The 15935-nt window shown below is 70.1% G+C and overlaps 1 protein-coding gene across 1 annotated transcript in view; it reads left to right on the top strand.

The window, feature by feature from the left end:
- Nucleotides 1-999: 999 nt before the first annotated feature.
- LOC141737226 (cadherin EGF LAG seven-pass G-type receptor 2-like) overlaps nt 1000-15935 on the top strand; it is a gene marked incomplete at its 5' end in the record, with an annotated part of 46302 nt that continues 31366 nt past the window's right edge. The window contains 9 exons of the mRNA XM_074571872.1: nt 1000-1157; nt 3202-3365; nt 6298-6423; nt 6517-6683; nt 8132-8317; nt 8483-8596; nt 10801-10978; nt 13421-13562; nt 15037-15157. Of these exons, the coding sequence (XP_074427973.1) occupies nt 1000-1157; nt 3202-3365; nt 6298-6423; nt 6517-6683; nt 8132-8317; nt 8483-8596; nt 10801-10978; nt 13421-13562; nt 15037-15157 (1356 nt within the window). The remainder of the gene's footprint in view (nt 1158-3201; nt 3366-6297; nt 6424-6516; nt 6684-8131; nt 8318-8482; nt 8597-10800; nt 10979-13420; nt 13563-15036; nt 15158-15935) is intronic.

Raw genomic sequence — 15935 nt, 5'->3', positions numbered from 1 at the left:
GGCTGGAGGGGATGGGGGGGGTTGGGGGACGGAGAGATGGGGGAGAGGGGGGGGGTGTTTGGGGGGATGGAGGGGAGCAGGGTTGGGGTCTGGGGGGGTTGGAGGGAGGGACTTGGGGGGGGCGGGGGTGGGAACAGAGGGATGGGGGGAGCAGGGTGGAGAGATGTGGGGGGCGGAGGGGCGTGGGGCGGGGGTTTGGGGGGTCGGAGGGACAGGGTGAGGGTCTGGGGGGGGGGTGGAGGAAGAGGGGGCAGAGGGATGGAGGGAGGGGGTTTGGGGGTGGCAGAAGAAGAGGGGCTGGGGGGGCAGTGTGGGGGGGTCTGGGGGGGCTGGAGGGGCAGGGTGGGGGGCTGGGGGGGGTGCAGGGGAGCAGGGTGGGGGTCTGGGGGGGCAGGGGGGATGTGGAAGAGGGGCTGGAGGAGCAGGGTGGGGGTCCGGGGGGGATGGAGGAATAGGGGGCAGAGGGATGGAGGGGGGGGGTTTGGGGGGGGGGGGGGCAGGGGGTGGAGGGGAGCAGGACGGGGGTTTGGGGGGGGCTGGAGGGGCTGGAGGGTGGGGGGGTTTGGGGGTGGCAGAAGAAGAGAGGCTGGGGGGGGCAGTGTGGGGGGGGGCCGGGGGGGCTGGAGGAGCAGGGTGGGGGTCCGGGGGGGGTGGAGGAAGAGGGGGCAGAGGGATGGAGGGGGGGGGTTTGGGGGGGGCTGGAGGGGGCTGGAGGGTGGGGGGGTTTGGGGGTGGCAGAAGAAGAGAGGCTGGGGGGGGCAGTGTGGGGGGGGGCTGGAGGAAGAGGGGCTGGAGGGAGGGGACTTGGGGGGGGCGGGGGGGGGGGGGGGGCCAGAGGGATGGGGGGAGCAGGGTGGAGAGATGCGGGGGGGGGCGGAGGGGCGGGGGTTTGGGGGGGGTCGGAAGGGAGAAAGAGGAGGAGGAGGAGGAGGAAGGGGGGGGGGGGCGGGGGAGGAAGGCTGAAAGCCCCCCCCCCCCCCCCCCCCCGCCCCCCCCCAGCCGGTGCTGGGCCGGTCGGGGGTGCCCCAGGGCCCCTCGGAGCAGAAGGTGGCCGTGGTGACGGTGGACGACTGTGACCCGGGGATGGCGCTGCGCTTCGGGCCCCTCCTGGGCAACTACTCCTGCGCCGCCCAGGGCACCCAGTCCGGCAGCAAGAAGTGAGGGGGGGGGGGGGGGGGGGGGGGGCCTTTGGGGTCCCCATGGGTGGGGGGCTCGGGGGTCCCTGGGGGTCCCCATGGATGAGGGGCTGGTGGGGGGGGGGTTGTCCCTGGGGGTCCCCATGGATGAGGAGATGGGGCGGGGTGTCCCTTGGGGTCCCCATGGGTGAGGTGGTCCCTTGGGGTCCGCATGGGTGGGGGGCTTGGGGGGGTCCCTTGGGGTCCCCATGGATTGAGGGGTGGGTGGAGGGTCCCTTGGGGTCGCCATGGATGAGGGGCTGGGGGGGGTGGTCCCTTGGGGTCCCCATGGGTGAGGGGCTTGAGGGACCCTTGGGGTCCCCATGGATTGAGGGGTAGGGGGGAGTCCCTTGGGGGTCCCCATGGGTGAGGAGATGGGGGGGGGGTGTCCCTTGGGGTCGCCGTGGGTGGGGGTTTGGGGGTCGTTTGGGGTCCCCATGGGTGAGGAGATGGGTGGGGAGGGTGGTCCCTTGGGGTCTCTATGGGTGGGGGGCTTGGGGTCCCGATGGATGGAGGGGTAGGGGGGAGTCCCTTGGGGGTCCCCATGGGTGACGAGATGGGGGGGGGGGGGGGGGTTGGTCCCTTGGGGTCCGCATGGGTGGGGGGCTTGGGGGGGTCCCTTGGGGTCCCCATGGGTGGGGGGCTTGGGGGTCCCTTGGGGTCCCCATGGATTGAGGGGTGGGTGGAGGGTCCCTTGGGGGTCCCCATGGATGAGGAGATGGGGGGGGGGGGTGGTCCCTTGGGGTCCCCATGGGTAAGGGGCTTGAGGGACCCTTGGGGTCCCCATGGATTGAGGGGTGGGTGGAGGGTCCCTTGGGGGTCCCCATGGGTGAGGAGATGGGTGGGGAGGGTGGTCCCTTGGGGTCTCTATGGGTGGGGGGCTTGGGGTCCCGATGGATGGAGGGGTAGGGGGGAGTCCCTTGGGGGTCCCCATGGGTGACGAGATGGGTGGTGGTGGAGGGGGTGGTCCCTTGGGGTCCCTATGGGTGAGGGGCTTGAGGGTCCCTTGGGGTCCCCATGGATGCGGAGATGGGGGGGGGGGGGTGTCCCTTGGGGTCCCCATGGGTGAGGTGGTCCCTTGGGGTCCCCATGGATTGAGGGGTGGGTGGAGGGTCCCTTGGGGTCCCCATGGATGAGGAGATGGGGGGGGGGGTGTTTCCCTTGGGGTCCCCATGGGTGGGGGGCTTGGCGGTCCCTTGGGGTTCCCCATGAGTTGAGGGGTAGGTGGAGGGTCCCTTGGGGTCCCCATGGATGAGGAGATGGGTGGGTGGGGGTGGTCCCTCGGGGTCTCTATGGGTGGGTGGCTTGGGGTCCCCATGGATTGAGGGGTGGGGGGAGTCCCTTGGGATCCCCATGGGTGGGGGATCTCATGGGGGGGGTCCCTCGGGGGTCCCTTGGCTACTCATGAGCGGAGGGTCCTGTGAGGGTCCCTCAGGGGTCCCTTGATGTCCTCATGGATGGGGATCTCTTGGGGGTCCCCATGGGTGGGGGAGTTCCTCGGGGGTCCCTTGGGGATCCCTGGAGATCCCTTGGGATCCCCATGGGTGGGGGATCCTGTGAGGGTCCCTCGGGGGTCCCTTGGAGTCCCCATGGGTGGGGGTTCCTGGGGGTCTCCATGGGTGGGGGAGTCCCTCGGGGGTCCCTTGGAGACTCCATGGGTGGGGGTCCCTTGCGGGGGGAGGGGGGTGGTCCCTTGGAGTCTCCATGGGTGGGGATGTCTTTGGGGTCCCTTGGGATCCCCATGGGTGGGGGTCCCTTGCGGGGGGAGGGGGGTGGTCCCTTGGAGACTCCATGGGTGGGGATGTCTTTGGGGTCCCTTGTGATCCCCATGGGTGGGGAATCTCATGGGGGGGGGGGGATGTCCCTTGATGTCCTCATGGGTGTGGGGATCTCTTGGGGGTTCCCCATGGGTGGGGGATTCCCTTGGGGATGCCTGGGGGTCCCCACGGGTGGGGGTGGGGGGGGTGGTGGGGGGGTGTCTTTGGGCTCCCTCGGGATGCCCTGGGTGACGGCGGGGGTGCTGCAGGTCGCTGGATCTGACGGGGCCGCTGCTGCTGGGGGGGGTGCCCACCCTGCCCGAGAGCTTCCCCATCCGCAGCCGCCACTTCGTGGGGTGCATGCGGCACCTCCACATCGACCAGCGCCCCGTCGACATGGCCGCCTTCATCGCCAACAACGGCACCCTGCCCGGTGGGGGGCACGGCGGGGGGGGGGGGGGTGTGGGGCTGGGCAAGGGGCTGGGGATGGAGGCTGTGGGGGGGGAGGGGGTGGTGTGTGCCAGGAGATATGGGGCTGGGGAAATGCGTGGGGCTGGATGGTGGCGGGGGGGTGGGGGTGGGGGTCAGGGGGGTGCCAGGGTGTGGGGCTGGAGGGGGATCAATCCGGGGGGCACGGGGCTGGGCAGTGCTTGGGGTGGGGGGGGTGTCTCTGCACCCCTTGGCCATGGGAACAATGGGGCTGGGGGCTATGGGGTAAAGGCGGGAGGGGGGGCAGAGTGTGGGGCTGGATGGGGGTGTCGGGGGCAGGGGCATGGGGGGCTGTTGTCCCCTGGGCATGGGGTTGGGGGGCACCAGGGCTGGAGGGGGAGTAGGGCATGTGGGGCTGGGGCAGTGCCCAGGGGTCTCTGCGCTCTCTGGGCGTGGGGCTGGGGGCTGGGGGGTAAAGGGGGTGCAGGGTGTGGGGCTGGAGGGGGATCAATCAATGGGGCTGGGCAGTGCTTGGGGGGGGTCTCTGCGCCCCTTGGCCATGGGAACAATGGGGCTGGGGGCTATGGGGTAAAGGGGAGGGGGGGGCAGAGTGTGGGGCTGGATGGGGGTGTCGGGGGCGGGGGGGGCATGGGGGGCTGTTGTCCCCTGGGCATGGGGACATGGGGTTGTGGGGTGCCAGGGCTGAAGGGGGATCAAGGGCATGGGGCAGTGCTGGGGGGGGGTGTCTCTGGGCTCTCCAGGCATGGGGCTAGGGGCTATGGGGTAAAGGCGGGGCCAGGGTGTGGGGCTGCATGGGGGTCCGGGGGGCCATGGGGGGCTGGGTCCCCTGGGCATGGGGTTGGGGGGCACCAGGGCTGGAGGGGGAGTAGGGCATGTGGGGCTGAGGCAGTGCCCAGGGGTCTCTGCGCTCTCCGGGTGTGGGGCTGGGGGCTGGGGGGTAAAGGGGTGCAGGGTGTGGGGCTGGGGGGGGATCAATCAATGGGGCTGGGCAGTGCTTGGGGGGAGGTGGGGGGTCTCTGCGCCCCTTGGCCATGAGAACAATGGGGCTGGGGGCTATGGGGTAAAGGGGAGGGGGGGGCAGAGTGTGGGGCTGGATGGAGGTGTCCGGGGCGGGGGGGGCATGGGGGGCTGTTGTCCCCTGGGCATGGGGACATGGGGTTGTGGGGTGCCAGGGCTGAAGGGGGATCAAGGGCATGGGGCAGTGCTGGGGGGGGGTCTCTGGGCTCTCCAGGCATGGGGCTAGGGGCTATGGGGTAAAGGCGGGGCCAGGGTGTGGGGCTGCATGGGGGTCCGGGAGGCCATGGGGGGCTGGGTCCCCTGGGCATGGGGTTGGGGGGCACCAGGGCTGGAGGGGGAGTAGGGCATGTGGGGCTGGGGCAGTGCCTAGGGGTCTCTGCGCTCTCCGGGCGTGGGGCTGGGGGCTGGGGGGTAAAGGGGGTGCAGGGTGTGGGGCTGGGGGGGGATCAATCAATGGGGCTGGGCAGTGCTTGGGGGGAGGTGGGGGGTCTCTGCGCCCCTTGGCCATGAGAACAATGGGGCTGGGGGCTATGGGGTAAAGGGGAGGGGGGGCAGAGTGTGGGGCTGGATGGGGGGCCAGGGGTGTCACCGTGCCAGTGCCGTGGGGCTGGACGATGGCTCGGGGGTTTGGGGACCCAGTGCCTGAGGGTCTCCATGCCCCCTGGGCATGGGGACGGGGGACACGGGGACACGGGGAAAAGGGGACACGGGGACAAGGTGACAAGGGGACATGGGGACACAGGACACAGGGACATGGGGACACAGGGACATGGGGACACGGGGACATGGGGTCATGGGGACACAGGGACAAGGGGACGTAGGGACAAAGGGACACAGGGACAAAGGGACATGGGGACAAGGGGACATGGGGCCATAGGGACAAAGGGACAAGGGGACTTGGGGACATGGGGACAAGGGGACACGGGGACATAGGGACAAAGGGACAAAGGGACACAGGGACATGGGGACTTGGGGACAAGGGGACATGGGGCCATAGGGACAAAGGGACATGGACATGGGGACACGGGGACAAGGGGATGTGGGGACAAGGGGACATGGGGCCATAGGGACAAAGGGACATGGGGACAAGCGGACAAGGGGACACAGGGACAAGGGGACACGGGGCCATAGGGACAAAGGGACATGGGGACAAGGGGACAAGGGGACACAGTGACATGGGGACAAGGGGACAAGGGGACCAGGGGACACGGGGACAGGGCGACAAGGGGACATGGGGACAAGGGGACACAGGGACATGGGGACATGGGGACACGGGGACACGGGGACAAGGGGAAGTGGGGACATAGGGACTAGGGGACAAGGGGACACGGCGACATGGGGTCATGGGGACACAAGGACAAGGGGACGTAGGGACAAAGGGACACAGGGACAAAGGGACATGGGGACAAGGGGACATGGGGCCATAGGGACAAAGGGACAAGGGGACTTGGGGACATGGGGACAAGGGGACACGGGGACATAGGGACAAAGGGACAAAGGGACACAGGGACATGGGGACACGGGGACAAGGGGATGTGGGGACAAGGGGACATGGGGCCATAGGGACAAAGGGACATGGGGACAAGCGGACAAGGGGACACAGGGACAAGGGGACATGGGGACATAGGGACAAAGGGACACAGGGACATGGGGACACGGGGACAAGGGGACTTGGGGACAAGGGGACATGGGGCCATAGGGACAAAGGGACATGGGGACAAGGGGACACGGGGGACATGGGGACACAGGGACATGGGGGACACGGGGACACGGGGCTGGGGCCAGGCAGGCCGTGGGGCTGGCTGGGGGCGCAGGGCTGACCTGTGACCCCTTGGGGTGTGTGTGTCGTGTCGTCCCCGTCCCCGTCCGTGTCCCCCCCCCCCGTGTCCCCCCCCAAGGCTGCCCTGCCAAGAAGACGCTGTGTGACACCACCACGTGCCACAACGGTGGCACCTGCGTGCACGAGTGGGACGGCTTCAGCTGCCGCTGCCCGCTGGGCTACGGGGGCAAGACCTGCCAAGAAGGTACCGGGGAGATGGGGGGGGGGTCTGGGGGGGGTGTCAGCACCCTCACCCCCCCCCCCCGCCCCCCGGCCACCACCGCCCGTGTCCCCGCAGAGATGGCGAGTCCCCAGCGGTTCGTGGGCAGCAGCCGGCTGGGCTGGAACGGGCTGGCGCTGCCCCTCACCCTCCCCTGGCACCTGGGGCTCATGTTCCGCACCCGCCACCCCAGCGGGCTACTGCTGCGGGCCAGCGCTGGCCCCCGCGCCGCCATCACCCTCCAGGTGCCACCCCAGGAGGGGACGCGGCCCCGGGCGGGGGGGGGGGAGGAGGGGGGTTGGCGGGGGGGGGGGGGTGCGGATTGCCCTCAGGGGTACAGCCGTTTGCGGGGGGATTGCCCTGGGGACAGGGCCAGGGGGGTTATTGCCCTCGGGGGGGTAAAGCCATGGGGGGGGGTATTGCCCTTAGGGGGGTTATTGCCCTCGGGTGGGCAAAGCCATGGGGGGGGGGGTATTGCCCTTAGGGGGGGATTGCCCTGGGGGGGGATTGCCCTGGGGGGTATAGCCATGGGGGGGGTATTGCCCTTAGGGGGGGCGGTTATGGCCATGGGGCGGGGGGGGGCATTGCCCTGGGGTCAGTGCTGGGGGGGTAATTGCCCTGGGGGGCTATCACCCTGGGGGGGAATAGCCATGGGGGGGGATTGCCCTTGGCGGGGGTATCGCCCTGGGGGGTATAGCCATGGGGGGTACAGCCATGGGGGGGGTATTGCCCTGGGGGGGATATTGCCCTTAGGGGGGGGTATCGCCCTGGGGGGGTATAGCCATGGTGGGGGGTATGCCTTGGGGGGGGATGGCCCTGGGGGGTATAGCCATGGGGGGGGTATTGCCCTTGGGGGGGGGTTATGGCCATGGGGCGGGGGGGAGGGTATTGCCCTGGGGTCAGTGCTGGGGGGGGTATTGCCCTTAGGGGGGGTATTGCCCTGGGGGGGAATAGCCATGGGGGGGATTGCCCTGGGGGGGGTATTGGCCTGGGGGGTACAGCCATGGGGGGGGGATTGCCTTGGGGAGGGTATTGCCCTTAGGGGGGGGTATCACCCTGGGGGGGTATAGCCATGGGGGGGTATTGCCCTTAGAGGGGGGTGTTGCCCTGGGGGGGGGGGGGGTGTATTGCCCTGGGGGCTATAGCCATGGGGGGTATAGCCATGGGGGGGGGATTGCCCTTAGGGGGGGTATTGCCCTGGGGGGTATAGCCATGGGGGTATAACCCGGAGGGGGGGGGGGGCATGGCTACGGGGGGAGTATTGCCCTGGGTGGGGGGGTCAGTGCCAGGGGGGGTATCGCCCTGGGGGGCCGTGGCCATGGAGGGGGGGTGTATTGCCCTGAGGGGCAATGCAGGGGCGGGGGGGGGGGGCTATTGCCCTTGGAGGGGGCTATCGGCCCTTGGTGGGGAGTTATTGCCTGAGGGGGGGGGGTGTGGTATTTCCCCGGGGGGGGGGTATTTACTTTGCGGGGGGGGGAAGGGGGGTGATATTGCCATAGGGCTATTCCCAGGGGGGGTCCTTCCCTTCTGGGGTTACTGTCCTGGAGGGGGGGGGGTGTTGCCCCGGGGGGGGATAGGGGGGGTGGTTATTGCCCGGGGGGGGGCAGTGCCATGGGGGGGGGGGGGGGCTGTTCCCCCCCCCCACCCCCGGGTGTCACTGACCACCCCCCCACCACCCCCCCCCGCCATGCAGCTGAGCGAGGGGCAGGTGGAGGCGGGGGTCTGGCAGGGGGGGGCCCGCCTGGCCCTGCTGCGCTTGCCCCACGCCAAGGTCAACGACGGCGCCTGGCATCACCTCCAGCTGGAGCTGCGGGGGGCCCCCGGCCGCGCCCCCCCCGCCACCCTCCTCCTCCTCGCCCTCGACTACGGCCGCCACCAGGTGCCGGGGGTGGGGGGGGGGAGACACCCATGGGGGAAACTGAGGCACGGAGCGGGCAACCCTGCCCTGCTCGCCCAAGGCTGGCACCGCCGCACCCCCGGGGTGGTGGTGGTTGGATGTGGGGGGGGGTCTGAGTGTGTGTGTCCCCCTGTCCCCCCCCCACAGGCGGTGGCCGACGTGGCCGGGGAGCTGGAGGGGCTGCGGCTGAGGACGCTGAGCGTGGGGGGGCTGGCGGGCGACGGGGGCACCGTGGAGCAGGGCTTCCGCGGCTGCCTGCAGGTATGGGGACATGGGGACACGGGGACACGGGGACATCGGGCACAGGGGAGTTGGCAAAAGGGGCGGGGGGGGGGTGGCATGTGGGCATGGGGACATGGCACAGGGTGTGGGGACATGGGTATGGCGGTGGGGGGGTGTGGGTACAGGGACGTGGGCACGGGGCTTGGGGACATGGCACAGGGCATGGGGACATGGGCATGGGCACAGGGACATGGGCACAGGGCTTGGGGACGTGGGCATGGCAGCGGGGGACATGGGCATGGGCACAGGGACATGGGCACAGGGCTTGGGGACGTGGGCATGGCAGCAGGGGACATGGGCATGGGCACAGGGATGTGGGCACAGGGCTTGGGGACACGACACACGGCTTGGGGACGTGGGCACAGTGGTGGGGGGCATGGGCATGGGGACATGGGGACACGGCACAGGGCATGGGGACACAGCACAGGGCATGGGGACATGAGCATGGGCACAGGGACATGGGCACAGGGCTTGGGGACATGGGCATGGCAGTGGGCAACATGGGCACAGGGCTTGGAGACATGGCACAGGGCATGGGGACACGGGCATGGCAGCGGGGGACATGGGCATGGGCACAGGGACATGGGGACATGAGCAGGGTGGGGGGGGGGTGTGGGTACAGGGACGTGGGCACGGGGCTTGGGGACATGGCACAGGGCATGGGGACACGGGCATGGCAGTGGGGGACGGGCATGGGCACAGGGACGTGGGCACAGGGCTTGGGGACACGACACACGGCTTGGGGACGTGGGCACGGTGGTGGGGGGCATGGGCATGGGGACGTGGGGACATGGCACAGGGCATGGGGACATGGGCATGGTAGTGGTCAACACGGGCACAGGGCTTGGGGACATGGCACAGGGCATGGGGACATGGCAGAGGGCATGGGGACACGGGCATGGCAGTGGGGGACATGGGCAGGGGGATGTGGGAACACGGCACAGGGCATGGGGACATGAGCACGGTGGTGGGGGCATGGGCATGGGGACATTGGCACAGGGCTTGGGGACACGGGCATGGCAGTGGGGGGCATGGGCTAGGCACAGGCATGTGGCCACAGGGCTTGGGGACGTGGGCACAGCGGTGGGGGGCATGGGCACAGGGACGTGGGGACATGGCACAGGGCATGGGGACATGGCACAGGGCATGGGGACACGGGCATGGCAGTGGGGGACATGGGCATGGGCACAGGGACATGGGGACATGAGCAGGGTGGTGGGGGGGCGTGGGCACAGGGGTGTGGGCACAGGGCTTGGGGACATTCTATAGGTCATGGGGACACGGGCATGGCAGCGGGGGACATGGGCACAGGGACATGGGCCTGGTCGTATGGCACGGGGACATTTGGGCACAGGGCACAGATGGGGACATGGGCACAATGGTAGGGGGCACGGGCACAGGGACATGGGCACAGGGCTTGGGGACATGGGCACAGTGGTGAGGGGCGTGGGCACAGGGACGTGGCACAGGGCTTGGGGACATCATCTGGGGACAGGGGACAGATGGCACAGGGGGACACTGGATGCATGTGGGGACACGGGCACAGGGCTTGGGGACATCACCTGGGGACAGGGGGCAGATGGCACAGGGTGTGGGGACATCATCTGGGGACAGGGGACAGATGGCATGGGGGGACACTGGATGCATGTGGGGACACGGGCACAGGGCTTGGGGACATCACCTGGGGACAGGGGACATATGGCATGGGGGGACACTGGATGCATGTGGGGACACGGGCACAGGGTGTGGGGACATCACCTGGGGACAGGGGACAGATGGCACAGGGCGTGAGGACATCACCTGGGGACAGGGGACGTATGGCATGGGGGGACACTGGATGCATGTGGGGACACGGGCACAGGGCGTGGGGACGTCACCTGGGGACAGGGGACAGACGGGTGGGGGACACCGTTTGCAGGTGGGGACGTGGGCATGGGGCCACGGGGCACGGCCGTGGGGGGCGCGGGGACAAGGGTGCCGGGGCGGGGGGGGGGGCGCAGGGCCATGACGTGGCTGGGGGGGGGAGATGGGGACACAGCCGTACCCCCTGTGCGGGGGCGGGGGCGGTGGGGGTGGCGGGGGGGGGTTACGGGGTGGCAGCGGGGGGGGGGGGTGTCCGGGGTCCCCAGGAGGGACGCCGTGACGCAGGGCCGTGGCGGGGGGGGGGGTTGCCGCTGCGGCAGGGCCTGCGCGTGGGCGAGGCGGCGGCGGGCGGCGCGGGCACCCTGAGCCTGGCGCAGGCGACGCGGGTGAACGTGGAGGGGGGGTGCGCCCTCCCCGACCCCTGCGACTCGGGGCCCTGCCCCCCCCACAGCTACTGCAGCGACGACTGGGACAGCTTCTCCTGCCGCTGCCACCCCGGTGAGAGCCGCGACACACACACACACCCCCCCCCCACACCCCCCGGGGCCCCCCACCCCCCCGCTGACACCCCCTGACACCCACCGCTGACACCCCCCCGCTGACACCCCCACTGACACCCCATTGACACCCCTCCACTAACACCCCCGGACACCCCGCTGCTGACACCCCATTGAACCCCCCCCACTGACACCCCCCCACTGACACCCCCACTGACACCCCATTGACACCCCCCCACTGACACCCCCGGACACCCCCCCAGCTGATACCCCATTGACACCCCCACCACTGACACCCCCCCGACACCCCCCCCACTGATACCCCCCGCTGACATCCACCCCAACACCCCCCCCACTGACACCCCCCCTGGCACCCCCCCCGCTTACATCCCCCACTGACACCCCCCCACTGACACCCCCCTGACACCCACCGCTGACACCCCCCCGCTGACACCCCCACTGACACCCCATTGACACCCCTCCACTAACACCCCCGGACACCCCGCTGCTGACACCCCATTGAACCCCCCCACTGACAACCCCCCCACTGACACCCACTGACACCCCCCCACTGACACCCCCACTGACACCCCATTGACACCCCCCCACTGACACCCCCCCACTGACACCCCCCTGACACCCACCGCTGACACCCCCCCGCTGACACCCCCACTGACACCCCATTGACACCCCTCCACTAACACCCCCGGACACCCCGCTGCTGACACCCCATTGAACCCCCCCACTGACAACCCCCCCACTGACACCCACTGACACCCCCCCACTGACACCCCCACTGACACCCCATTGACACCCCTCCACTGACACCCCCCCACTGACACCCACTGACACCCCCCCACTGACACCCCCACTGACACCCCATTGACACCCCCCCACTGACACCCCCGGACACCCCCCCAGCTGATACCCCATTGACACCCCCACCACTGACACCCCCCCGACACCCCCCCCACTGATACCCCCCGCTGACATCCACCCCGACACCCCCCCCACTGACACCCCCCCTGGCACCCCCCCCGCTTACATCCCCCACTGACACCCCCCCACTGACACCCCCCTGACACCCACCGCTGACACCCCCCCGCTGACACCCCCACTGACACCCCATTGACACCCCTCCACTAACACCCCCGGACACCCCGCTGCTGACACCCCATTGAACCCCCCCACTGACAACCCCCCCACTGACACCCACTGACACCCCCTGACACCCCCCCACTGACACCCCCCCAGCTGATAACCCCCCCGCTGATACCCCATTGACACCCCCCCCACTGACACCCCCCACTGACACCCTGCTGACACCCCCCACTGACACCCCCCCCACTGACACCCCCCCACTGACACCCCCCTGCTGACACCAACACCCCCCCGCTGACACCCCCTGCTGACACCCCACTGACACCCCCCCTCTGACACCCAACTGACATCCCCCCTCGACACCCCCCCCGCTGACACCCACTGACACCCCCCTGCTGACACCCCCCACTGATACCCCACTGACACCCCCCCAATGACACCCCCCCCGCTGATACCCCATTGACACCCCCACCACTGACACCCCCCACTGACACCCCCCCGGCACCCCCCCGCTTACATCCCCCACTGACACCCCCCCGCTGACACCCTCCACTGACACCCCCCTGCTGACACCCACCGACACCCCCCTGACACCCACTGACACCCCTGACACCCCCCCGACACCCACTGACACCCCCCCACTGCCACCCCCGGCTGACACCCCGCTGCCACCACTGTCACTGTCCCCCAGGGCACTGCCACCTCCATCACTGTCCCCAGGACACTGCCACCCCCTTGCCACTCTCCCTAGGGCACTGCCACCCTTGTCACTGTCCCCAGGGCACTGCCACCCTCCCTGGGCACTGCCACCACTGTCACTGACTCCGGGGCACTTCCATCCCCCTGTCACTGTCACCTGGGCACTGCCACCCTTGTCACTGTCCCCAGGGCACTGCCACCCCCTTGTCACTCTCCTTAGGGCACTCCACCCTCCCTGGGCACTGCCACCACTGTCACTGTCACCTGGGCACTGCCACCTCCATCACTGTCCCCAGGACACTGCCACCCCCTTGTCACTGTCCCCAGGGCACTGCCACCCTCCCTGGGCACTGCCACCACTGTCACTGACTCCGGGGCACTTCCATCCCCCTGTCACTGTCACCTGGGCACTGCCACCCTTGTCACTGTCCCCAGGGCACTGCCACCCTCCCTGGGCACTGCCACCACTGTGACTGTCACTGTCCCCAGGACACTGCCACCCTTGTCACTGTCCCCCAGGGCACTGCCACCCCCATCCCCATGACACTGCCACTCCTTTGTCACTGTCCCCATGCCACTGCCCCCCCCCCCGGTGACCCTCCCTCCCGCCGGTGTCCCCAACCGTGTCCCCCCTCGTGCCCAGGTTACTTCGGTGACAGCTGCGTCAGCGCCTGCGCCCTCAACCCCTGCCAGCCCCCGGCCACCTGCGCCCGCCGGCCGGGCTCGGGCCACGGCTACGCCTGCCAGTGTCCCCAGGGCCACTTCGGGGCCTACTGCGAGCACAGGTGGGGGACAGCGCGTGCGAGGGCGTGGGAGGGACGGGGGGGGGACGGACACGGGACACGGGGAGGGCACGGTGGGCGTGCAAGAGCCACGGTGGGTGTGCAAGGGACGGGGGGGCACAGGGAGGGCACGGTGGGCGTGCAAGAGCCACAGTGGGTGTGCAAGGGGTGGGAGGGGCACAGGGAGGGCACAGTGCCTGTGCAAGAGCCACGGTGGGTGTGCAAGGGGGGGCACGGGGAGGGCACGGCAGGTGTGCAAGGGGCACAGTGCCCGTGCAAGAGTCATAGTGGGTGTGCAAGGCGTGGGGGGGGCACATCGAGGGCACGGTGGGCGTGCAAGAGCCGTGGTGGGCGTGGAAGGGGCAGGGTGGGCATGGGGAGGGCACGGTGGGCGTGCGAGAGTCACAGTGGGCGTGCAAGGGGCATGGTGGGCGTGCAAGGAATGGGGGGGCACAGAGAGGGCACGGTGGGCGTGCAAGAGCCACGGTGGGCGTGCAAAGGGGCACGGAGGGTGTGCAAGGGACAGGGTGGGCACGGGGAGGGCACGGTGGGCGTGCGAGAGGTGCGGTGGGTGTGCAAAGGGATGGGGGGGCACGGGGAGGGCACGGTGGGCGTGCAAGGGGTGGGAGGGGCACAGGGAGGGCACAGTGCCCGTGCAAGAGCCACAGTGGGCGTGCAAGGGGGGGGCACGGGGAGGGCACGGCGGGTGTGCAAGGGGCACAGTGCCCGTGCGAGAGTCATGGTGGGCGTGCAAGGGACGGGGGGGGCACAGGGAGGGCACGGTGGGCGTGCAAGAGCCATAGTGAGTGTGCAGGGGGACGGGGGGGCACGGGGAGGGCACGGTGGGCGTGCAATAGAGGTGATGGGCATGCAAGGGGCACGGTGGGTGTGCAAGGGACGGGGGGGCACAGGGAGGGCACGGTGCCCGTGCAAGAACCACAGTGGGCGTGCAAGGGGGGGGCACGGGGAGGGCACGGCAGGTGTGCAAGGGGCACAGTGCCCGTGCAAGAGTCACTGTGGGCGTGCAAGGGACGGGGGGGGCACGGGGAGGGCACGGTGCCCGTGCGAGAGTCACGGTGGGCGTGCAAGTGGGGGCACAGGGAGGGCATGGCAGGTGTGCAAGGGGCACGATGGGCGTGCAAGGGAAGGGGGGGGCACAGGGAGGGCACAGTGCCCGTGCAAGAGCCACGGTGGGCGTGCAAGGGGGGGGCACGGGGAGGGCACGGCAGGTGTGCAAGGGCCATTCTGAGTGTGCCAGGGGACAGGGAGGGCACAGGGAGGGCACGGGGGGCGTGCGAGTGTCACAGTGGGTGTGCAAGGGACGGGGGGGCTCAGGGAGGGCACGGTGCCCGTGCAAGAGCCACGGCGGGCGCGCAAGGGGGCAGGGCGGGCATGGGAGGGGTCGGGTGGCGGTGCCCCGCCCTGCCCCGCCCTGCCACGCCCTGCCACGCCCTGCCACGCCCCGCCCCGCCCGCAGGGAGGCCCAGCCCTGCCCCCGGGGGTGGTGGGGACACCCCACCTGCGGCCCCTGCAGCTGCGACGTCACCAAGGGCTTCGACCCCGACTGCAACAAGACGACGGGCGAGTGTCGCTGCAAGGTCCGGCCCTGGGGGACCCTGACACCCCCCCAGACCGTTGGGCCCCCGTCACTGTCCCTGTCCCCATCTCTGTCCCCAGCTCCCCGCACCCGCGGTGGCCCCAGGGGACCATGACACCCCCCAAATTGTTGGTCCCCCCTCACTGTCCCTGTCCCCATTCCCGTCCCCAGCTCCCCGCACCTGTGGTGGCCCCAGGGGACCGTGACACCCCCCCAAACTGTTGGGCCCCCGTCACTGTCCGTGTCCCCATCTCTGTCCCCATCCCCATCCCCAACTCCCTGCACCCGCGGTGGCCCCAGGGGACCGTGACGCCCCCCAAATTGTTGGTCCCCCATCACTGTCCCTGTCCCTGTCCCCATCCCCGTCCCCAGCTCCCCGCACCTGTGGTGGCCCCAGGGGACTGTGACACCCCCCCAGATCGTTGGTCCCTCATCACTGTCCCTGTCCCTGTCCCTGTCCCCGTCCCCGTCCCCAGCTCCCTGCACCCACGGTGGCCCCAGGGGACCCTGACACCCCACCAGTTTGTGTGTGTCCCCCGTCACCGTCCCAGTCCCCATCCCCAGCTCCCTGTGCACACGGTGGCCCCAGGGGACCCTGACACCCCCCCAGTTTGTGTGTGTCCCCTGTCACCGTCCCTGTCCCCAGCCAGCGGTGGCCCCAGGAGACCATGACAACCCCCAAATTGTTGGTCCCCTGTCCCTGTCCCCATCCCCGTCCCCGTCCCCAGCTCCCTGCACCCGTAGTGGCCCCAGGGGACTGTGACACCCCCCAAATAGTG

This window comes from Larus michahellis, unplaced genomic scaffold (assembly GCF_964199755.1).
Source record: "Larus michahellis unplaced genomic scaffold, bLarMic1.1 SCAFFOLD_349, whole genome shotgun sequence".
In the NCBI taxonomy this organism is placed as follows: domain Eukaryota; kingdom Metazoa; phylum Chordata; class Aves; order Charadriiformes; family Laridae; genus Larus; species Larus michahellis.
Note: the sequence above shows the minus strand (reverse complement) of the source record. Positions and strands in the feature narration are given on the sequence as shown.